We start from the raw sequence: 23,526 nt of genomic DNA on the forward strand, positions 1-23,526 counted from the left end.
TTACCACCTGGTACCATTCTTCTTCCGCGCGCGTCGCGGTGGTCCCGCGGGAATTATGGCCGTATTACCAACGATGTAATGGGGCCCCCGCTCGCGAACGGAAAAGGAATATTACTTCACACGCTCGAGACGGAGAACCGGAAGGGTTAAAGAATGCGACTATTCGGGAACGAACGACTAATTTCCTAGCTTGGTTTCGAGGGGGCCCGCGGGTCGTCGCATTGTGCCTTAACCGCGGGGCGCGATCACGGGATACCACCGTGATGTGATATATGGTTATTTTATACGGTAGTTCACCACGCGGAGATACATGCGTGTGCACGTGTGCGTGCGCGTGTGTACGGCATTTTCGGAAACAGATTCCGGCTTCGGATTCTTGCATTTTTTTATTAACGAAAGATATGTCAGGTATTTAAAGGTACGTACGTAACACAATATTTTAACGGACTGTTCCAAAAGACAACGGTAGAAATTCTACGAATCTCCAGTATCTCTTATTTATTAAAAGTCGACAACTCCAGTTCTTAATTGCGCTGGAGCCGTTTAATTCTAGCGAGCGAGCAAGTCTAACGACGACGATGAAGGATCTCCCCGTCGACAGTAATGAATATTCAAGCGGGCGCCGACCTCCGGTGTGATAGAAACGTCGATCGGTGACACACATCGGTGGCCGGCATTTAAATGCAGACGAAAATAATCGAGAAAGCGATCAGCGTGAAATTCGATAACCGTTAACGGCCGCAACGCAACGTCAATTAGTACGCCATCGCGGTCTGACTGATCGGCCGCCATAAGTCACCGGGCTTTTTGACGCTTTTCTCATGGCGCGGAGCGTAGTCGCCCTTCGTGTGCCCGTTGGGACCGCGCGCCGGATAAAGCCCCGGAGTGCCTTCCACGCGTATTAGTGCGGCCGGCGCGAGCGCGCGTGTGCGAGCTCTTACGGAAGGTTCACGGAGTCCGGTTTGCCCGCGAGGTGCAAAACAATTCATTACCGCGTGACCTCTAACCCCGCAGCGCGAGCCGCTCATTACGGGGCACTTTGATGATCCCGTGCGCCGGACCCTCCTCTCCGCCCGCCCTCTCCCGCGCCCTCGCTCGAAGGTCCTACGGCTCGGAGCCAAAATGAGAAGAGCGTGGGAGGATTGAAAATCGCGATGATGACGTTGAGTCATCGACGAACGAGGGAAAAATTATTTGCCGCGAGTAGAGAATTACGAACAAATCAGATTGCTCGTCGAGATATTGATTCCTCAATGAGTGGATGCGATGAATTACCGAAATCAGTCAGCTTTTCAGCGAGCTCGGCACGCGCAGGATGAAACTTTAAATCAAATTGGTTAAAATTTAATTGATAAAGATGCTGAGATTTGAAGGTTACATATAAATTAAATTTTAGTCTCAAATCGACAGAAATAATTCCGAACATATCGACGAGACATTATTGCTTTCCGCGATAGTGGAAGCTGCTGATTTTCTTCATGAACAATCCACGCGCGCGCTCGTCGCGACGGGACGCGTCGACGGGAAGTCGAGTAATTACCGGCGAGCCGAGAGCGCGTACGATTATTCAAAGGGAGATAAAACAGACGGCGGGGCGGAGTGAGCGAAGGAGGATACACGGCTGTACCTTCGATTCCTCGAAATATAATGCACCGAGGAAGATGGGGGGTCGCCCAATCCTGCTGGTACTTACCTATATACAACGAGCGCAATAACGGTACCGGCTCTTAAACGCCACGTTATTCCGTCAAATGAAATCCTCGTGACCTCTTGGGTCTCGCATTCTTTATCCTTCGTCCGGCAGCTTCCTTCTCTCTGTCCTCCACCCACTCCTCCACCCCCGTCTCCGTCGCGCCAGCTTCTCCTCGCTCGTGCCTTATAACATTACAATTGCTAATTCCCCCGTTGCGGTTGCTCTCGACCGCAGTAAAGCTCGGCCCGTCGTAAAAGCGAGGGCGACTCGCCACATATGCTGCGCGCTGCGCTGACACGGATGCGCGAGCGCGACTGTCGGATTGAGACACGTCGGTGCCCTATTTTTATACGCGGATCAACAATCGTAATCGTAAACCATCTCGAAGGGAAGCGTAGCTTTCCTTCGCTCGTAGACAATTTTATAAGATGCAATAACAAAATAATAAGCTGCAACATTAGTGAAGATCGCTGTAGTAACGGTTTCTCAGACATGACGGGGAATTTCAGTGCTAGCATAAGTTTCGTATAAATTATGTAAATTCGACATCTTCCTGTCGCGCGAGATAGCTATTTATACAGAAATATAATACTCGAATCATTTCAACGGATTAAAATATCGCCCATTTGATTTGAATTAATAATTATTTTTGTATCATACGATTGAATTTATTGATCGATTTAATTTTATTACACTTATAACTTTAAAAATATCAATTTATTATTTTGCACTTTCTCTCATTGCCAAATTCTTTCGATATTTCAACTTTACGCGAATAAGAATTTTAAACAAAATATTAAATTGTGCGCTAGGCGATCAATAATCACATGGCGAAATGTCTCCCATGAAGAATAAGCTTAACACGTTTGTTTGTGGCATTATTTCTTTTAATGCGGTATCGCCGGTTGCACGTGCGCACGGTCATACACGCACACGCAATGGGCCGAAAGCGTGCGTGCGTTTTGGAGGACCCGCGGACGGGACTTTAAACGACCACGGGCTCTTCCTGGTGCGCCGATAGTAGGTCAAGTTAATATGCCTGCATTGTGATTTTTAATATCGTCCCGCTGTCGGTCGTACCCTCCGCCTTTACCTCCCCCCCTCGCCGCCTCCTTCGTCGTCCGCAACCTCCACCTCCGTGCTCTCGCGCTCCTCCTCCGCAAAAAAGGAACGAAAGAATTCAAGTACCGGTGGAACGACTCGTTTCGCGGCGAGGACCCGAGGGACGGCGAGAAAAAGCATTGTCGGGGATTACAATCGGGCTGGTTAACGCGCGGACATAATGCGCTGGGCTTTTTGTTAGGCGCGTAATGGAGTCGTGGATGTACTTTGTCAAGTAAATATGTCGGTCGCCCGGAGATATTTCATCCGCGAACCGGACGCGCGCCTCCCTCCAACGCGCGAGCGAAACGGCGAATTTTTCTTCAACCGACGCGCCGCGTCGTTTCTCGATAAAAAGGCAAGCGATACCGAGGTGAGGAAAATTACGGTCGCCGGTTATGCGGTCAAATCAATTTAAAAATTATTAGCCCGGAAGAATGTTTCCCGCGGCGTTGCAACCGACACGCGGTTGATTGGAAATTTGACATTTCCATTCTCCGCGGTCTTGAACGACGCCCATCAATGCTGAAATATTGGCCTCCATTATTAGATTGTTATTTCCATTACGATTTCTAACAACGATATAAAAATCCTCGGCGCAGAACGATTTTCCGTGAAAGTTTTCAGACATTCTACACTGACAATCGTAGGCGAACGGGCCTTGCCGAACATATCGATTCTGCAGGATCGTCCGCGCGATCCCGCAATCCCCCTCGCCAATTTATAACATTATTGACGTTCGTTATTGCCGTGAATCGAAGGCTGATTTCGGTCTCATCGATATTGCCATTCGTAATCGGGATAGACACGGCTCGGTCGTGATCGGCGGAACGACGTTAGATATGCCTCGTACGATCGATCCCGCCTAAGACACGCGGGATCCCGACAGGTACTCACGCTGAAGGAAGCTTATTAGAAGCTTCGGTTGCATAACCGGGGGCGTTTAAGTGGACCTATCAGAGAGTCGACGGTTAACCCGGCAAGGCCCCATCGCGCCGTAGGGCCCGATCGTGACCCAACCTGTCCGATCTACGGTCAGGTTGGGCCTCCTCCACGGACCGTGCCATATTTCGCGCTCCGTGAAGATTACCAATCGCTTAGACACTTCCGTGCCACGCTGCTCCGAGAAAAGCACGCGTTCCACGGCACGGTTGAATCAGCCGTAGGATCAAATCGGGCTCAGCTATCTCCTGTGAACGATAATGCGCCCTATTATTACGCGATGGCGCGAAGGATTTCGTTCTAACGATATTGCGCACAGGCAACGCGAGGTTATCGTTCACATAATTAATAATAGCAGTAAATTTTTATCACAAACCGCATTGTGATAAAACGAAGAGAACATTTCAAAATTTTTTTTTACTTCTTAAACATACATCGATAAAAAATGGAACGGAAAGCGCGAAGAATTTCGTTCGTACAATCCAGACTCGGTCCGCGGTATTTATATCGCGCACAATCATCGCGTAACAAGAATACGACTGGCAACAAACGTAATGCAATCGCCGGGCGCATTGTGCGTCTCCCACGATTCACGCGCGCATTGTATCGGCGCGGCGGCTAATCCGCTCTCTCGCGACGTTCGTCCTCGTGGAAAACGGTAGCGCAGATACGTGGGTGCAGCATTAGCCATTCTGTCAGGTCAATGAATCATTACGGACAGGTCGCCGAGGCGCCAATCGACGGCGTGAATAAATGCTTGACCGCCATAATTCTCGGGCACAGAACTCGCGCGCTGTCGCCCTTGCACGCTCGCTAAGTTCGCTCGCGAGGCGCCTCGTTTCGCGACTTTTCAGAAACGGCTCTGACACGAGCAAATAAGTGGGACATTCACCGTCGCGCACAATACGTCGGGCTTCCATAAATCAGCGAACGGCGTCACAATCGCATAACAACGACGGCGCCTGCCGTGAAAGAAAATACGCGCATCCTGTCGCAACCGGTCTCCTCGCGATTTTTTTTCAGCTCGAGCCTGAATCGCGAAGCCCGTTTCGTCTCGAACAAAGATTCTAGGACAATCTCTTGATCGTTGACACGAGTTTGAAGCCTTGTATCGCGCTATCTTAAAGTCTATAAATATTTAAATTGCTTCGAAGAAAAAGAATGGAACAAAAAATAGACGAATATTGTATGGTTTGTCAAAATGAAGTAGATCGCATATAAAAAATATTTCTTAGAGTTAATTCTTAAAGTTTCTTAATTCTTAGAATTCTTAGGGTTAATAATAAATTAGCGTTTGACGGTGCGCAGTCTGTGACAGCGCAAATATAATGAAACTATATTTAAATTCCACACAGCTGACCAGTAGCACACAAGTTATTGGAGCATAACGTGCCACGTAGAAATGTGATAAACATGAAAATTAAAAAAATGATCCGAGTCTGCCCATGCCTACACGATTCGTCACACATCTGGGAGTTTGATTAAATTAGTTCGCGATTAGTCAAAGCTCGCCAATAACGGACACTTCCTTGACGCGTGTCCTGCTTCTGTCTTGCCGGCTAATGAATCAGTGGTCTGATTATCGTCTTTCGTGCCTCCTATCTTCCACGTGTGTCGAAGATGATTTATTAAACGAGACAAGGACGTCACGGATGCTATTATCAGATTCGTCGAGTCTGCGAATCATTGCGCGCAAAACAAATTGAATTTTTCTCACCCGACCAGAAATGCAAAATATGCATTTGGAGCGGTGTTATCTTTTATCATCCCATTGGCGGCAAACTAAGTCGTGAAATTGTATAAATAAATCTTTTGCATTCTATTGAGAAAATATATCTGCGCAAAAATATGTGTGTACACGTGTCGAAAGAAGAAAGATTTACGATGTGTCGTAAGTACTTTTTGATCTTTCTTATCTTGACAGAGCTTGTACGCGATTGAGCGCATCGTGCTACGAGATAAAAGCGTTGTTCTTGCACGGGGCGGAATAAAAAATGAAGCGGGATTGGCGGTTAACGGAATTAAATGGAATTTGCTCGTATGGGCGGACGCATGAAACACGTAATTGTCAGTATTAACCCACTTAGGCGTCTCCTTCGCACGCGCGCATCGTAAGCGTGCGCGATCCGGCGCACGCACGCGATGCGTTCGCACAACGGGGATCCGGAAAGTAGTGGTGCACCAATCGCGCGTCGTCCTACGGTAACGACGAAGAGAATACGAGAAAACAGAATACGCACGAGAGGGGAAGAGCGAGCGTCGCGCTGGCCGGAGAGCAGATAAGGTCCGAAACCGATAAGAAAAAACTATCTCACTGAAAGTCGATGCGTAATTTGGATTTGCATCGATTTACAAAGTAAAGTTGAAGCAGTAAAATCTTATTTATATATACAACTGTGGAAAATAAAATGTTTTGTGAAATAGAAACAAATCTGTCAACTTGGTGAGATAAATAGATGTATAATATGCCTAAAAAGATGTTAAAAATATCAAAATGTATCCTTATTAAATTAGTTGTAAATATACATACGAAACATGTATATTAAATAAAAGCGACTTCAAAGATAAAAGCCGCTGTATAATTTGCAATTTCGCTAAATTGTACGCTACAAATGCAAAATCGGCATATTACGCTTCCAGGCGAGTAATTTGCATATTTGCGATAAACCAAGCTCGTTAAATCACGTCGCTACATTGAGTGGAGATATTAGCGCACTTCTTCCATCATTCTAAAGTGATTTGCTGAGATACGTCGAGGTTACCCACAAAAGATTGCATTCGTGTCACGCAAGCTGCAACAGGTGTCAGCGCAAATATATCGCGCTCATGCGAGCACGGTAATTATCCTGTAGAGAGCGCTTCGCCATGCGTATGTATGCGTAATTTCACGGAAAGGTCTAATAGTCACGCTATTAATATAATCGCAATAAATAAAATATAGATAAAATTAATTTAATCGTTACACAAGTTTTCCAATTACATTACACAAAATAACTTCTCAATCTTTCAATATATTTAATAACGTCTGGGCATAAATTCCTATTTGGCGATTACATGCGCATATCTTAATTAAATATTACGTAGAGAAAACAGTTTCCCGATCGCGCAGATAAGATCGATGGCGCGATCGATTCGATCAATCTGAATTCAATCGACTTCGGGCCGGCTCGCCTAAATACCGCGAACACGCAACGCGCCAGCTGGTAACTGCGATATCCAATATCGTTATTATCCGCGTTGCAAAAATATTCGTAATAAAGTATCCCCGCGGTATCAATCTACAATAAATTATCGCGGTGTGTACGAGTGCCGTACCGCGCCCTGTTCTAACGCTGTATTTACGTACACGCGGGCGGTCATTATTCGATCAGCAATTAGTAGCCACGCGTGATCGATGGCCGCAACTCCGAGAATTCTCATTATCTCGATTCTTCTCACGTTCGCCACGGTATTGTCCACCGGCCGCAATCAAATGCATACGTTTAATGAAGCCTCCTATCATAAAGTTGATCGCGATATCGGCCGCATCGATTCGCTGACATTTACGAGAAAATGAAGAAAAACACGGGGGAGGGAAAAAAAAAAAAAGAAAACGAAGAGTGTTAAATCGATTTCTACGATTCTCCACCTTGCGCGATCACAACACCTGCAACAGCCCGGAGAAGAGAGGACGCTCCAATCAACGATATGCCACACCGATTATGGATATTAACCGTAGTGTATAATTAACAATTCCGCTGCCGAGACATCGACGCTCGCGTCGCTCTTCGCGCCTCACCACCGGCGGCGGATCGCAGGTGCAAAATTCTTCGCGGTGGCATCGCACCCAAGGTCAAACGGGCTGCACTCCCGTGTGCGCGCGCTCCCGCTACCGGCGACCCGCGATCGCAGCCAGATATCGCTGGTGATTGCGAAAGCATTATCTTAATTGCCGGCCAGGAAGCGGCGGGCGGGGTGAAAAGGGCGCGATCGTCCAGGAAGAACGGATAGGTTCGGCGCGCGCGATCCGATCGATGACAAGATCGGAGGCACGAGCGATCACCGTGACTCGCTTTAATTACCATTGTTAAAGGGTGAGGCGGGGTGAGAGAAGGGGAAGCGGGGTGGGGAGGAGAGGGGGGGACCCGTGGAGGCTCTCGCGATGGGAGTCTCTCGTGCCGGGACCACCGACCTCACAGTATGCCAGCTATGTCTCCCCCCCCGAGCAATGACGCCGGCTCGTTAAGACTCGAAACGCCGACCCCGGCAACGGTCAGACACGATCTGTACAGATAATTAAAAGCCGAATCTTCGATTACGCTCCGCGTGGAACGTTACGTGTCGCCGCTTACGTAAGCATGTTGCAAGGTGGCACGCACTCGCCGACCTTAACCCTTGACTGCGCCGAGATCAGCTCCGCTATGCTGCTCGATTGCTGCGTCGTGCCGCTCAGGTAGAAAGGCTCCCCCGATCGCTTATTACGAGAGGAATAATTTTACGATGTAAAAAGTATTTACTTCCACATTGATACGTTATTTTTATCCATTGCTGCATTCACTCTCGTAGCAATATTTTTGCGCATAACTGCACTTGCTGTAATGAAAATCAAAAGTAAATCTTATGCGAATATTCGAATCGTTGAATTTCGCCTGTAATTGAGAAATAATGAAGAGATCTAAGGAATGCAGGATGCGCGTCCTACAAGCTAAAACGGGATTTTAACGACACATGTATGTCATACTGCATACTAATGTCGGCATATTCATCATTTTAGAACGAGCGGCGTCACACAGAGCTGAGAAAGTAATTAATTTCGACGCTGATTAATTCCTAGAAATTGTTAGTTTCTCTCGGAGAGGTCGGATGGGTGAACACCCATTTCCTCACCTGGCGATCACCTAACGACAGGTATCCGATTTTACCCGTTTGGAAAGAGCCTCACATTTCCGTAATCTTTTTTTATAATTATCTCGAGCGACAGGTGGCGACCGCGTGATATGTTGAAAAATACTTTCCGCTTTTTTTTATTTTATTTATTATAGAATATAGAACGTATATTTTACGTAGAAATTTAATACATAAATAAATACCGATATCCAAAAAATAAAGAATGCAAGAATAGTTTAATATTAATTTCACAGAACATTAACTTCTCTCATACGAAGTGTGTCCCAAATTAATGAGAATGATTTTCGAAAAAATCCTTTTCCAACGATTCCATACTTTGAAGGAGATCAAGTCTAATTGTTTGTTTTCGATAAAAGGATTTCTTTAAAAATCATTCTGCCTACTTTTGGGACACACTTCGTATAATGCAGATATAATGCGGAATTATCTTCAAGCTTTTTCTATAATGGCGTGAATGCAGAATGGGTTTCTCCTTTGAGAAAATGGAGCCATATGGGTCTCGAGAAACCCATCAGACGAAAGGATTTGTTCATGCCCCTTGTGCACTTCCGTAATTATCCCCGCTCGTAATTCTCTCGGAAAGCAGAGGTGTGCGTCATTATCCGCGATTTCGCCGGTTTCTCGCCTCCGATGATGACGGTACGCCGGGACGATCGTCAACCGAATCGAGGTTCACACGTAGCGGTTTGTGACCGAAGGACCACCCACCAATGGGTGTCAGCAGTGCCACACCTTGGATAATAACGCGCGGCGAATTGGTCGAGTTTGCTGATTTCCAACTGATGACTGGTTAGCATAATAACGACTGGTGACCATCGGAGGATCACATCCTGTCTGTCTGGTCTTGCGTTCTTTTTTCTGCATTTTTGTTTCGTTTCCCGATTTTTAATTTGCTAATAATATATACATATTAATGCGTTTTCTCGTAAAATCATTTGTCAAACTAGAGATTATTATTGAAATGTAGAAGGACAAGGAACTGCACACTTTTCTAGAAACAGTTTGGAACGCGTCTGTTTCGCGCCTCTATGAATACAAGAGATCTTTGCGTAACACATTTTTTGTTGCCACGACAAATTTGACCAACTAAAGCACCGTGAAAGTTGAAAGCTGGAATTAAGTTAGAATTAAAAGATGAAGATTTTTCAAACTTTTAAATAATTTTTCTACAATTGCTGCAAATAAAACAACGTCAATATGCAAGAATCTGTGGATAAAAAAACAATTCAAAGTTTAAAGTGTTGAAATTGATAAAATCTGTAAGGAGGAACCAAGTTATTTCACATTGACGGCCCATTCTCTCGAAGTCTCACGAATTCTCCCGCCAGGGACCCCCTTCGTGAGGCCTCCGCGATAACATCTCACAGCTCGGGCCCCGAAACGACCGTTAAGGGATCATTAAGGCCGGCGTGAAGAGCGCGATAACGGCGATTCTTACGCGCGAGTAAATTCATACCCCGGTCAATTTAGATACAAGGCACAGGGGACCGTGAAGCCCGATATAAGTCTCTCTTCGTAACTTTAACAACTTACGGGCTGAAATATCGTGCACGCATTGCAGTTTTCGCGAGGGAATCATCGAACCGAGGTTCGAGAGGCCCGCGGAACGGCAGGTGGAATCTGCCAGGTCTCACCCGGGAGCCATATGTTGTACACGTCACCTTAAGGCCTGAAATAACGCTCAGGTAACAGGTTGCTGCTGCCACGGAACAGAGATTGTTTTGTCCGCGGCCTTAAAGGTCCTCCGCGGCTAATGAGCCATTCTGCCGGCATATTGGCCCGATGCCTCGCGCCGCTTTTGATCGCCGCTACTGAAATATAAGGCTCATTCGTTACTCGTACGGTGACTTGAGTATTTTAAGCTTCTAAGCAGCCCACCAGCGTGAGATTTCACATAATTATAGGTCTTTTCGGCTTTCCAGCAATTCCAGGATTACGTGTGAAAAATGAGAATAAAATGTGCTGTTGGTAGTTCATTAATAACTCATTTAAATGATTAAAGATCTAATTAAAAATAAATTGAAATATAAAAACAATACTTAAAAAAAATTGATATGTATATATTTGAATAAATATATTCGAACCACGAAATAGATCACGTCTGAAAATTTCTCGAAGAACCACCGAACCGCATCGCATTTAGATCAGCTGAGATATGAAGTAACGAATAGCTTTTGTATCGAGGTTACTTCGAATCAATACAGTTGGTCCTTTCATTTCATTATTTGTCTTTCACGTTTTTCAATCGACCATCTTTTTAAATCGGTTTGTGTTGATTTCGATCTCTAGTTGTCAGAGGAACGGAACGAATGATAATTGAATGATAATGATGACTGTGCGAATAAATTTGTTTTTACAAATATTTTAGTTTCTCTTAAACTTTTGTCAATTAGCGATAATAAAGTTCGAAAGAAATGTGACATATCAATAATTTAAGCACAATTGAATATATATCACGTGGATAATTAATTAAGGACCGTACATCGTATTGCAACATACATTCGATACATATTTATTTGGCTTCAGATCCTTCCAGTTCGGCTGAGAAAATTTCACGAGGGCGACGACTACATAATTCGTGCACGGATCGCCGCATCATCGACGATCACGCTTCTCGAGGAAGAAACGCACGGGCACTAACACACCTGGTGTAACCGGCAGCGGCGATCCTCGCTGACACAATGGGACACGTACCACCACGGAGTAAAGGGTTGCAAGAAGACGAGAGTCTTCCGGGAAGCGATGAAAGACTCTCGCTTGTTGGTCAGGTGTGCTGTACATTGCTGAAGGAACGACCAGTTTTATACGGGGTCAGCCTGGCTCTTCAGCAACCGTGTCAGAGGTCGTGAGATCGCTATTGCTCGAAATCTCATGCAGAAATATTTAGATTACACGCTGCATTACTTTTTTTTTGTGTAACCGTTTAAGCGCCACAGAAAGGGGATCATATAAAATGAATGCAAATTAAAAATTGAGAGAAGTATAAGAGCAACAGTATTTCTATCGAGTATGATGTAAGATATATGGAATCTGCCGTTCTTACCCATTGAAAAATGAAATAAATAAAATTACGGCAAGAAGTGTGACGTTTTGATTTCGCAAGAATAAAGTCTCAACACGATACAAAAACAAGTCAACACACCAATTGACAGCTCTTGTTATTGCTAACCCGGACATAATTTCGATGACCAAAATCGTCAATCTGCAGGTTTGACGAAGAGAGTTTTTGTCGGCGACGGCCGGCCTCGACCCCCTTCGCTTTGTGTCCCAAAAAATCTCATAGCTGGGTTCCCATTCTTGACGAGACCCGAACACGAAGTTGCGACCTTTTGTCGCCGCGCGGCCGCTTTTCTCTCGCGAAAGTCTTTGCACAGTGCAAAGGCTCTCGATGTGCCATATACAAACGAATAATGGAACCTTTTATCCCGGCATTTTGTGTATGTGTATATCCGTTCCCGACGCACCTGTTCGATCGGACCGGTCGCCATAAAAGCCCAGCGGCCAAGGTAGCGTTTGCTTCCACACTTTCTTGCTTGCTTGCGCGTTCCTCTGCGTATACACAGTGCGGTCTGCGAGGGCCGGCACTCGAAAATGGCGCGTGCACCTGTCGTGCCGAGCGAAAGGACGCCGTTCAATGGGTCGTCGTGCATAATTATAGTTATAACGGTGGTTAACTGCACAATAGAGACCATAAGTATAAATCCGCAGATTTGAATATCGGCGAATTCTGACACGTCATTATAACTGCAATTCGCGATTAATAATTCTCTCTCTACACTCCAGATTATTATCACTCAAGAAACGATGAATTGAGACTAGCCATTATATCCATTGTGTCTGAACAAGATATTGTACGATTAAACGACAAGTCAAATGAAACACATGTTGCGCATGCACATCAGTCATCCTGAAATGTCGATTAAATGCGTATTTAGCTCGCAGTTCGACCCATATATTACCGATGCGACAGTATCACGAAGGGGGCGAACGAGATCGCGGCACGATCTCGGGCACCCATATGGGCGAATCGGCCGAACAAAAAGCTCGATTGGTGCCACCACGGCTGATTGAATCGGCGGTGCGTGCGCGAGAGGCGCGTGGGACTTTAATACGCGGTGCAGGTAGCCCGTTTTGCCCGGGCGAAATGAATTGAATCGCATTGCCAGCGCGCGCGTTTGCTCGCCATATGTTGTTTGCTCCGCTAAAAGAGCTTTGTGCCGGCGTTACACGCCGTGGACGTATGAATGAACACGCGACGGAGAGAGATACACGCGCGCGAGCGCGACGCCGAACGGTCTCTCGATTCTTCATTGTGCGAAGAAATTGGATAACCTGCCAGATAATCCGCGCGCATTCACGCCGACGCGAGCCAACGCGTATATCGATTAACTCTTGCACGACGTGGTATGTTGCAGGCGAGCTCTAACTGTCATAACCGGAAGAGGCGGTTAAATGCGACTGAATGCGAGATTAACGTCACAAAAGCTTTGCTGAATATTATACATTCACTGCCGCGGAAATACAGCTGCTGTACAAATGCATTTATTATTTCGTTTATGCTTGAACTGTAATTATTATTTTAATTACTGCAATTATCATAATAATCACTGCAAATACATAAAAGTTTTTCTATTATGTCGATTCATCTCAAAGAGCTTGTAATAATTTTCACCGGACATACTAGGCGATAGCCGCAAGGCTGATTCGAAAAGCATTTCTTCGTACAAACATTCGGCGTTCTAAAAGATTGATAAGTTTCGCTTCGATAAGTCGATGAAAGGAGTTCCCTGCTCGCGATTGACCCAGACCACCCAGATAACAATGAATAAACGACGGCACTCGAAAGATATACAACACACGAAGTGCGGAAAGGATTCTTTTACAATCGCGAACATTGTTCTCAGTGGTGCAAATTGCGCAAGCGACAATAGGCGCGATTATGAGAGTGTGTCAATGAATGCGGTATAAATATTGAGGCTTGTCGAAAACGCCGATAGATTTATTCGCCGCGGTCTCGTAATTGTTGCCACTTTTATGCGTTATTACATCGACGCGTATATACTCGCGTGCAACGAAATGCTCGGCCGGTGCGTCAAACCTCGAATCGAATCCGATCGATTCGTTTCGAGCCGAGCACGAACATCGACAATTACTTTTATCGATGAGGAACCCCGAGGCCTCTGACGAACGACCGGCTTCGAACGTTCGCTAGGAGAGATTAAGAGCGCCGTGTATCTCGTCGAAAGACAAAGCGTGTGATTATGCGAGTCTCCGAGTATCAATCGTTATCGAAATAACGAGTTTTCAACACGTGATAGATTAATGCCCATTTCCACCAATGTAGATTAACTTTAATCTCGGTTCAACTTACTCGTCATCTTTTTTTTTACTTCTAAGAATTAGAAAAAGATGAAGAATAAGTTAAACCGAGATTAAAGTTAATCTACGTTGGTGGAACTGATAATTCGGATAAAGCTATATAAACTTTTTGCAGAATGTTTTGTTATAATTGATTATAGATAAAAAATAGTAAATTCAATATTAATAAAGTAAAATGGTGTTCGCGAGAACTTTGAAAAAAAAAATAATACTCAATCATGCTTAATAGTTTCTTAAGATTTTTGCAATTAAGTTGTGAATAATTATGTTACAGGACACACAAATGCAGGAAACGGAGGGTCAAGGATAATTAATATGTCTGACATATATTTTAAAATCCACGTAATTTATTTCGTATAAAATATCTCTATATATAAGCGATATCTGTATTTTGTAGTAATTTACTTTCTTTACAAAACTAGAAATAGTGGTACTCGCCTGAGCCGCGCTGCAAATTACACGCACGATAAAAAGTAAAAGTACGCAGCGACGACTTGTTTATAAAATCTACCTTCCTCCTCTTATAATCTTTTTCGATAATAATCTTAGCGAGTCTTTTGTTCCTCTGCGTATAATACAATGACTAGTTTGTTCGAGAAACTTACAGTAGTTTGCAAAACGCAACGTACAGAAAACGATAATGCGGAGCCAAGATCTTTTCTTCTCATTCAATGAGTTAAATATTTTCATTTCCTCTTGTCGCTTCAGCTCCGTGTCTGATGCAAACAAGTTACAAAACTTGTATTGTGCGTGTTTTACTCGCTAAACCTTAAGCGTAAACTATGTACAGTCCGCATATTAATGCGTGCGAGCGCGCGTAGGTGACGATAACATAGCGTCTTCGCGAATGGCATTGGTGCATCGCAGCGTGACAATTTTTCTTGATTTTTTTATCTTCTAAATTCAGCCAATTACTATTTTCGAAATACATGTTCTTATCAAAAATATATATTATTTAATTGTACTTTGTTGTTTCAAACACGCATCCAGCAAATCGGCGCAGCGATAAATAAGTGCCATTGATTATCGAATCGCGATGATCAATGATGCTCGAATGCGCTCGCACGCCAAAAAAAAGAAACGAAACTCAGGAAAAAAAAAAGGAAAACGTGCAATCGTCCTAATTTTCATCATCTTGATTGTTGTTTTGTGTGCTCGAGTGCAATGGAACAAATAAAAAAAAGAAATGGCGTGAAATGAAAAAGGAATGGCACAATAGTTTCACGGGACCGCATCACGCGGTAATCGAGCGGCTCTTTATTTCCGATATTCTCCACGTCCGATATTCTCGGAGCGACGTGACCGATCTCTCGGAAGGACGAAATCATCTCTAAGTACTATTATCGTCAGCACGCTCATACAATGAGTCACAAAATTATTCATACCTCAATTGCTGACTTCAAACACAAATGATATTGTTTTTAAACAAATTACTGCATCTTTTATCGATAAAATATATAATAAATATTTTCATTATCTATACATATTGTGGATCATACCAAGTGGAATATATTACAAATATGAATAAAATTTTCGAAGAATTAAAATAAACTTTTTTTATTTGATTAAAATACGTATTAATCAAGATTTAAAATCAACAACTGGAAAGATTTTGAAAGTATTTATGACTCGCTATATGTCGTTTCTCTCGTATATCAGTATTTACACCGAAGGATAATAAACAAACGAAATCAATCAACTCTCACGAAACTTTTCGAAACACCCAATCGACAATTTCTTAGTGACGCGCGTTTAATATGATTCTATCATAGATTTGTTAAACCTTTCGCTATAGTTTTCTGTAATCAATTTTTTCTGGTATTAATTAATCGAACAAAATATATTTTTGCCTGAAATAGAAAAACTTTAATTTTGCAAAATATTTTTATTCGTGAAAACTTTAGTTTGAAGTCTACTTTCGTAAAAGAATATAGTTTGACAGCGAAACGATTAATCGAGGAGCTAATACTCCGCAAGCGGTTCACTAAGATACCGGACTTCACTCTCGTTTGTACTGCATTCTAAGGCACTTGGAAACCGCGGAATAAAAACCAGAGACGTACGTTCGCCCGCGATCACACAAACGCGAAACTTCAACAAGGATAGGCGACTGTCACCGACACGCCCGGGCAGCCGCCCTCTTGATGCTTTGTAAGCAACGACATCCTGCTGAACGTCTTGCTGCACCTGTCGCAGGAATACTTTTTCACGTCGCTGTGAGTCTGCAGGTGGGCCCTCAGGTTACTCCTGTCGGCGAACGCGCGATTACAATGCTGACAACTGAACGGCTTCTCGCCGGTGTGCGTCCGGATGTGACCCTGGAGTAACCACGGCCTGGAGAAGGACTTGCCGCATGTGGGGCATTTGCAGGGTAGCGTGTGCGTCCGGATGTGCATTTTCAGCGCGCCCAGACTGACGTACACCTTCTGGCAGAACTTGCACGAGAACGACTTCCTCGCCTGGCCTTGGGCGGCCGTGCAGTGGAACTGCTGGTGCTTCGACAGCCCGGAATAAGTCGAGTACGATTTGTTGCAGTCCGCGCACAAGTACTTGGACGATGTCGCGCCTGAGGACGTGCTGGCGCCCGCGTTCGGGCTCTTCTCCATCTTCGCGTTCATGATGGTGGATCCCGCAGAGGTGCTACCCGCGGACGATCTGCCGCTCTCGCTGCCGGGCGACGAGAGATCTTCCGGCGAGACGGGGGGAGGAGACCGCAGAGAGCCGGAGCCTACGGAACTTGTGGGCGACAGGCCGCAGTGATCCGGGCTGGCCCAGTGCGAATAGCTCCTGGCGATCGGTCGCTGAATCGTCGGGCAGGTCAGTGCGCCGTGGGGCGGTGGCGAAACCGACGAGTGATGTTCCGGGGAGGAGTGCGGATACACCGGCACCGGGTACGACGAGTACAACTCCGCTCCGGGATAGCGATGATGATAGGCGGGCGGAGGATACGGCAGATAATGCGGCGAATAGAGCGGGGACGCGCGAGCCCACGCTGGAGTGGCGTAATGAGCCAATGGTTCCACCGGGGTGTTCAGATTCAGCGGTTCCAAGGGCGCCTTGCTGGCCATAAAATGCAACGGCGCTGACGGCGCTGTCACGGCCACCGTCGGCGTTGCCGAGGAGTCGTCATTGTGCTGCAGCACCTCGACTCGCGCCTTCCTCGCCACCGGGTGGATCGGCGCGATCCCCGCCGGCGGCGTGATAGTCTTGGTCGGGTAGTGATGGTGATAATGATGCAGCGGATGGACATGATGCATCGGATGATGAGTCGTCGACGAGGGCGATTGTATCGTCAAAGGTGGAGACGGCAGCGTTTTCATAGGCGACGGCGGCGTTCTGGACGCGCGCTCCTGCTGCTCTTGTTGCTGTTGTTGTTGCTGTTGTTGTTGCTGTTGTTGTTGTTGTTGTTGTTGTTGTTGTTGTTGATGATGATAATTATGACTGCGATCTGCAGTTCTGCTGAGATCCTCAGGTTTTGTACTGAGGTTTTCAGGTTCGGGAATATCGTCCATTCCTACGTCAATTATCTCCTCTGTAACAAACAAAAAATATGCGTTAAAATAACGAACGAGGCTCGAAAATTCAAAATAGTAAAAGAAATCAAATAACTTGTGCGGTTTTATAAAATAATGAAATTTATGAAAAGGTTCTCTGATATTTCAGTTTCAATGATTCAATTTTGTAAGATCGTAGAAATTTGCAAAACTATATCAATTTTATTGATTGCTTTAAAAAATAATTATTACACGTTGCCACTGCTTTATTTTTTGACTTTTACTTTTACTTTACATTTTTATCTTATATGATAATTTCGATTCGCGTGAAAGCAAAATGATAAATTCATGACACTCACCTTTAATAGCTTCAGGAGCTTCTTCTTCATCTTCGGACGTATAATAAATCGGCCGTTTCTTCAACGGGCAATTGCTGTAATTGTAATTGCTGTTCTTTTTCGCGAAGTTCTGCGACATCTCGTCAATCAGCATCTTGATACTGCGATATTGCCAAGGCACTTGGAATGTTTTTCTCGTAGATTCGCACGCTGCGAAGCCACTTACGCTTTTCTTAGTTTTCTTCTTCTTTTATTTATTGACACCGTGACATTGCGAAGGCACTTACAGCGTCCTCCTTCTTTTAGTTCTCCATCTATAGATCACTTACAACGCTAATCCAACAATCACACCTTCGCCAAACTCTCGATAATAATCCTTATACGACAATGTCACTGCACTATTATCTCACATAAGTTTAAAGGAGTCAAATACTTTCTCTTGCGGAAACAGCACTTTGATCTTTCTTTCAAGGAGAAATAAAAATCAATCTTCACTGTACGCTCGTCTGTATGCAACTAACTGATCAGTCAACGCGAATAGATCTCGAACTCGCGTAAAGGAAACAGTGGGAATATGCAACAGGAATCTACTGTGAACGTTTCGGCTGCAAGCCGGTCTCTGACTGGCAGGGGGTTGTGCGAGGGCCTCTTATAACAAGTACGCCCCACCAACCGATCGCAGGTGGCCCGCACGTGCTGCCAAGCCAATGCAGGCCCGCGGGCCCCTCGCTGCCTTCCAATGGGGGACGGACAGTCGCGGGCCGTCAGCCAATCGTTACCTGAGCATATGTTTCTCCGGTGAACCCCACCATCGCCAGGACGACGGGAGGTGCAGGATCTTCGTAAGTGCGACGCGATTGTCGGTCCTTCTTTTTTCCCTACCGCTACACTCGCCGCTTCTTTCTCCCGTTTCCCTCTCTCCCTCTCTCTCTCTCTCATTCTCCCTCTCTCTCTCTCTCTCTCTCTCACTCTTATACACGGCGAGTTGCAATGTGTGTATGTTATGTTGTTCCGTACAGAGCAGATGCTGTGACCCTTCTTAGGAGTTTCCCCCCTCCATACGCATACATATATACATATCAAAGAGTCGCGCTCTCGCACACACGCGTGTGTATGGATACATTAGACCCCCTCCCGCGAGAGCGCGGCGACTCGCGTTTTTTATTCGAATTTCCGTTCGGCCTACCTGAACTCCGCGCCGTTCTTCCTCTCGCTCTTTGTACGAGAGTAGTTGTCGCGTTGGCTGTTTTGTATCCCTACCTGATATACGCGCACCGCGTTCGCCGAGTACGTTTGTGAACGCGTATATATGCGGTGTATACCCGCCTCTTGTTCCCCTTCTGAATTTCACCCCCTCTTCCGCGTCGACCCACGGTGCCAGTTCCGAACGTAACGGTCGTGTCGCGTGCCACAGCATCGCCCACGCGCACTGGAAACCTACACGCACGCGTGCATTCGTAAGCTTGTACGCGCGGCGGAGTGCGTCAGCTCGCGCTCCGTTTGCGGAAGCGTCTTACCCTCCGTACGCGAACGACAGATTCACGTTAGATCGCCTGTCATTTTTGCGCGAAGGAAGAAACACGCGGCAGTCCGCCACGTGGCGGACGAGAAAAGACGAAACGCCCACGTTTCGCTCTTCCCCTCCGATTTCGGGAGAAACCTCTTCGGTTTCTATCGATCAGCTCGCAAACCGCTCCTTTTCTTCCTTCTGCGACTTACGCGTGAGCCGCAAAGATGAATAAGAGAGAGATTAAAAAAGTTATAAAGTCTTTTTCTGCTCAGCTTCTTTATGATGCCATAAATTAGTATAATACTGTGTTGTTAAGTAATTTAATACGTATTTCATGAATTTATCGATACCGAGCAAGAAAAAATTTCAATCAAAAATAATCACTTTCTTAAACTTGATTTTAATGTCAATCTCATTAAGGAAATCCGTTTCGTATTAAGCATTACGAGGGCTAATGCCTTTTACTAGTATTTTTTTAGTATTTCTCTGAAATGAGATTCTAATACCTTCGGAATGTAACTGATTCACACATAACATTCCAAAAATATGAGTTCCAACCTGCTGTTGCGTCGTAAAATGCAGATTCAATTTTCAAACAATAAATAAAGGGTTCAGAGGAAAAGTCTTTTTCTTCGTGTATAAATTTAAAAAAACTGAACAGTTTAAAAGTGAGTGTTATTTAAGTTTAATATTTAATGTTCAATATTTAAGTTAAAATAAAAAAAAACTATAGCACTTATGAAAAACAATGTACATGTTGCACACAATTAGAACAACTTTAACTTTAGAACTAATTTTCCAACAATTAACAAAAATGGACTTGATCCACTTTTCCTCTGAACCTCTCAAATAAATTATTATCGCAGACAAATTAATGCATGATTGCATGCTTTTAACAATATTATTATATATATTAGACCTTATTGCATGTACTTTGTATAAATTAAAATATTTTCAGAAACAAAATACTTGCGCCAGATGCATGAGACGCGACGAAACTTCAACGGCTTTTATGCAGATTCTGAAGTAGAACAATTTTTCGCGATTGTCATACGCGCGTCAGACGAGATTATCACCGTGAAATGAGATTATTCGAATCGACCGATCGCGAAACGATAGCCGGGGTAAGAGACCGGTATGGCCACGCGTCGCCAGAGAGAGCGAAGCGATTTTTGACGTAGGACCCTTGTACTTGTCGTCGTAAACAGCTTGTTCGCTTAACGCTTATTCTTCAGACTAGTTTGCTGGGCGCACGCACGACCGATCACTCCGTCGTATTATTTCGTAATAAAGGTGAAACACGCCAGACGCTAGAGAGGAAAGTGAGAGAGGAGAAGACGGAGACGGCACCATGCCTGCACGCCGGCAGAATTTCACGATAAAATCTCGGTAACCCGATACTCCTCTGACACGGTGTTATTAACCGTTTGTCTCAGCGGAATGGTCCTCGCTACCGTCGATATGTATTTACACTCATCTGCATTATAATATTAATGCCGCGCGCCACGCATTTCATTTCGCTTAACGACGCATTCTAAATGCGACGCGTTAAAGCGTGCGTTGAAAAAAAATCTTGCATCATTATTGCATTAGCAATAGCAACGGTGGCTACTGCGGCGCATTTCGCGATGCTATCGCTGGAAAATGCGATCGAGACTCGAGATTCTCGAATTAACATTCCGCACTTATATCGCACAAGCCAATTTATTCCATGCGACAATTTCATCAACAATAAGTTTCTGAATATAGATTGACCAGTGTCGGAAATAAATATTACAATACGAAAATTTTTCTTCAAGTGTAAATATTTTTCCAAAAATGTTCCACTGATTGCATTAATTAGACAGTCAAAAGCCTGACAGATCGAGTATTATTGTTGAGCGCGCGATCGACGTATTGATTGAAACGATCGGGCCAGCTGCCGTACACACTGTGAATTTACGATCGTTAGCTGTGACAGAGAGTTCGATTCGCTCGCTGATAAAGCGGAGCAGCCACGATCCCGAAGAAACTATTCGCTAGCAGCGGAACGGCGGCGCGGATCAGCCGCGTTCCTGCTCCCTATACCTGCCGCCCCGCTTATCTTATCGACACCCACGAATACAACGTCGCGTGTATATTGAGTGCGTGCCGATGCACGCCTGACATGACCGCCGATCAAAGGGAATGCAATAGGCGCGCGCGCGCACGCACGGACTTTAGACAGATCGCAACCTCGTTAATTTGAAGATCGGATTGTGTCATTCGACACCTTCCGCAGAACAATGCGAAATGAATCTGGTACATTTTATTATTTTCATATTAAATAAACTATGGCATTTAAGAAAAGTTTATGTTTATACTTTGATTATTGCAGAATCTAATGCTTATAAAAAAAAAAAATGTATGCACGCGGCACACGTTTCTCAGCGTTTCCTTGACTCAATTCCAATGATGAATACGTTTAATTTGCAATCTGCGACGGTCGTGCGGCCTACCTGCCGATGCACCACATTAAAAGCCACAATCCTCTCTCGCGTAAATATGCGCGAAGGGGCCGATCGATGTTTTTCTTCTCGTGACGGTTTACGAAAGAGTGCACACTCTACGTCGCTACCTCCGTTTTAACGCAGACGAGAACGAGAGAGAGAGGCAGAAAGAGATACCAAGAATGAATCGTGCACCGGTCGTCGACGAATCATCTACCTGCGCATAAAGACGCGCTTCCACGCGGTTATCTGTCTCTGCAGAACCCTTTCTCGTCGCTCGGGATCGACACACGCGAGAGCGAGAAGGTAAGGAAGGAAGGTAGGCGAGGAGAGGCATCGAGAGAACCTGCATTTCATCCGGTTATTCCGGTAGCTACCGACGGCGGTTCCGGCAAAGAATTCCGCTTCTTTCTTCCTTCCTTCGTTACGTGGATAAATTATACGGAATACTGGGCGCGCTAAGTTACCCCGCTTTTGTTTGTCGGCGTAGTATGCCCCGTGCGTGTGAATCCCGACGAGGGAACAAGCGACCCCTTTCCCCCCCCCCCCTTCGGCGCCCTTCACGCCGATACTACGGGTAATCGCGCGTTCGCGCAGGTTGCTGCGAAAGGATTCTTTATGCACGCATAAATGGAAGCAGGTCCCACTGGCACCGCGCCTGTCGCGTTCGTCGGTTATGTTGTTGCGCCGCAATGGCGAACCATTTCCGCCCTGCCGCGAAAAGAAATACAAATACAGTTATGCGTGATGAAGAAGCAGGTTGAGAGCTGGCGGCGTAGGTTTCGTTAATCTTAGCGGAACTGCTAATTAATCGATTTTAATTTGCCCTGTGAACTTTTTTCAAATCCTTACTCCTCGCACTTTCCAATTATTATCTCGTGAGAGAAATTACAAAATTCGATCTGAACGTACGTCTCTTTCTCGCATCTTTCATTTGTGACGCGATATATGGCCAATCAGGGTGATCACGCGTTGTGAGCGATTAACGCGCTCGCCTGAAAAATACAGATACGCCGACCAAGTGTATACTTATAGACCGCCGTTTACGGTTGCGCCGGTTCCTCGTGCGAGTCTTGTTTTCCCGCTCAAAGTGGTAAATTACATGTTACAGCCGAAGAAATGAAAGGTGTGACTCTTCGACCCTTGGCGAGGTACACGATATGCGCGACGTTACGATTCTCCGGAACTCTCAACCAGTTCGCGCGCTCGCACGCTGTTAACCCGTTACGATCCGGGCCCGTTCGAATAAATCTGTATAATTATTACGGCGCGCACAGAGCACCTATATGTGAGTACCGGGTGGCCGCCCCGATGGAAGGTAGCCCCATCGGAAGGAAGCTGGTTTATTTTTTTGTTGTGCCGCCTCGAGGGGCGCCCCATCGCCTCACCTTTGAAACACCTGGCTATTACCGCTGGAACGCTTTATACGTGTGTGCGCCACCATATGCGACCGGCCCCACCGAGACTAGCTACGTAGACCCATTTTCGGGGCCCGCGGATCCCCACACGTGTGCCAGGTACCCCCCCCCCCTCCCTCCCCCCTCCCCACGAAAAGGGGAGGAATTCGAAGGGGCTTTATACCTCTTCTCGCACCGAAGCTGGCATCGGACTGGTCGCCGATGGTTAAATTTTCCAACTTCGAGGCGCCCCTAAATAAAATTGCCTCGTGTTAAGCACATGTTCCGCAGTGCACCGCTCAGCACTTGGTAACGAA

The 23,526-nt window shown here is 45.5% G+C and overlaps 2 protein-coding genes and 1 long non-coding RNA gene across 5 annotated transcripts in view; 1 reads left to right on the forward strand and 2 right to left on the reverse strand.

Annotated features, from left to right (window-relative positions):
* LOC105676576 (uncharacterized) overlaps nucleotides 1-11,703 on the forward strand; it is a 93,992-nt gene extending 82,289 nt beyond the window's left edge. For both annotated transcript variants that reach the window (XR_001101409.2, XR_001101410.2), the window contains one exon: nucleotides 11,150-11,703. This is a non-coding gene — a long non-coding RNA (uncharacterized lncRNA). The remainder of the gene's footprint in view (nucleotides 1-11,149) is intronic.
* The window catches only part of LOC105676573 (aminopeptidase N-like), a 227,141-nt gene that overhangs the window by 136,225 nt on the left and 67,390 nt on the right, over nucleotides 1-23,526 (reverse strand). The window lies entirely within an intron of this gene.
* Nucleotides 14,330-19,587, reverse strand: esg (escargot). Its single transcript, XM_012374591.2, has 2 exons — nucleotides 17,856-19,587; nucleotides 14,330-17,534 (listed from the first exon to the last, which is right to left on the reverse strand). The coding sequence occupies exons 1-2, from the start codon at nucleotides 17,986-17,988 to the stop codon at nucleotides 16,096-16,098; spliced, it is 1,572 nt and encodes a 523-aa protein (XP_012230014.1). The 5' UTR covers nucleotides 17,989-19,587; the 3' UTR covers nucleotides 14,330-16,095.

The sequence above is a fragment of the Linepithema humile genome, chromosome 3, assembly GCF_040581485.1.
Source record: "Linepithema humile isolate Giens D197 chromosome 3, Lhum_UNIL_v1.0, whole genome shotgun sequence".
Taxonomy (NCBI): Eukaryota; Metazoa; Arthropoda; class Insecta; order Hymenoptera; family Formicidae; genus Linepithema; species Linepithema humile.

Coding starts and splice junctions, on each gene's coding strand:
- esg (XM_012374591.2), bottom strand. CDS start 17,988: ATGCTGATTGACGAGATGTCGCAGAACTTCGCGAAAAAGAACAGCAAT. Junction 17,535..17,855: donor AGCTCCTGAAGCTATTAAAG/GTGAGTGTCATG, acceptor TGTTTGTTACAG/AGGAGATAATTGACGTAGGA.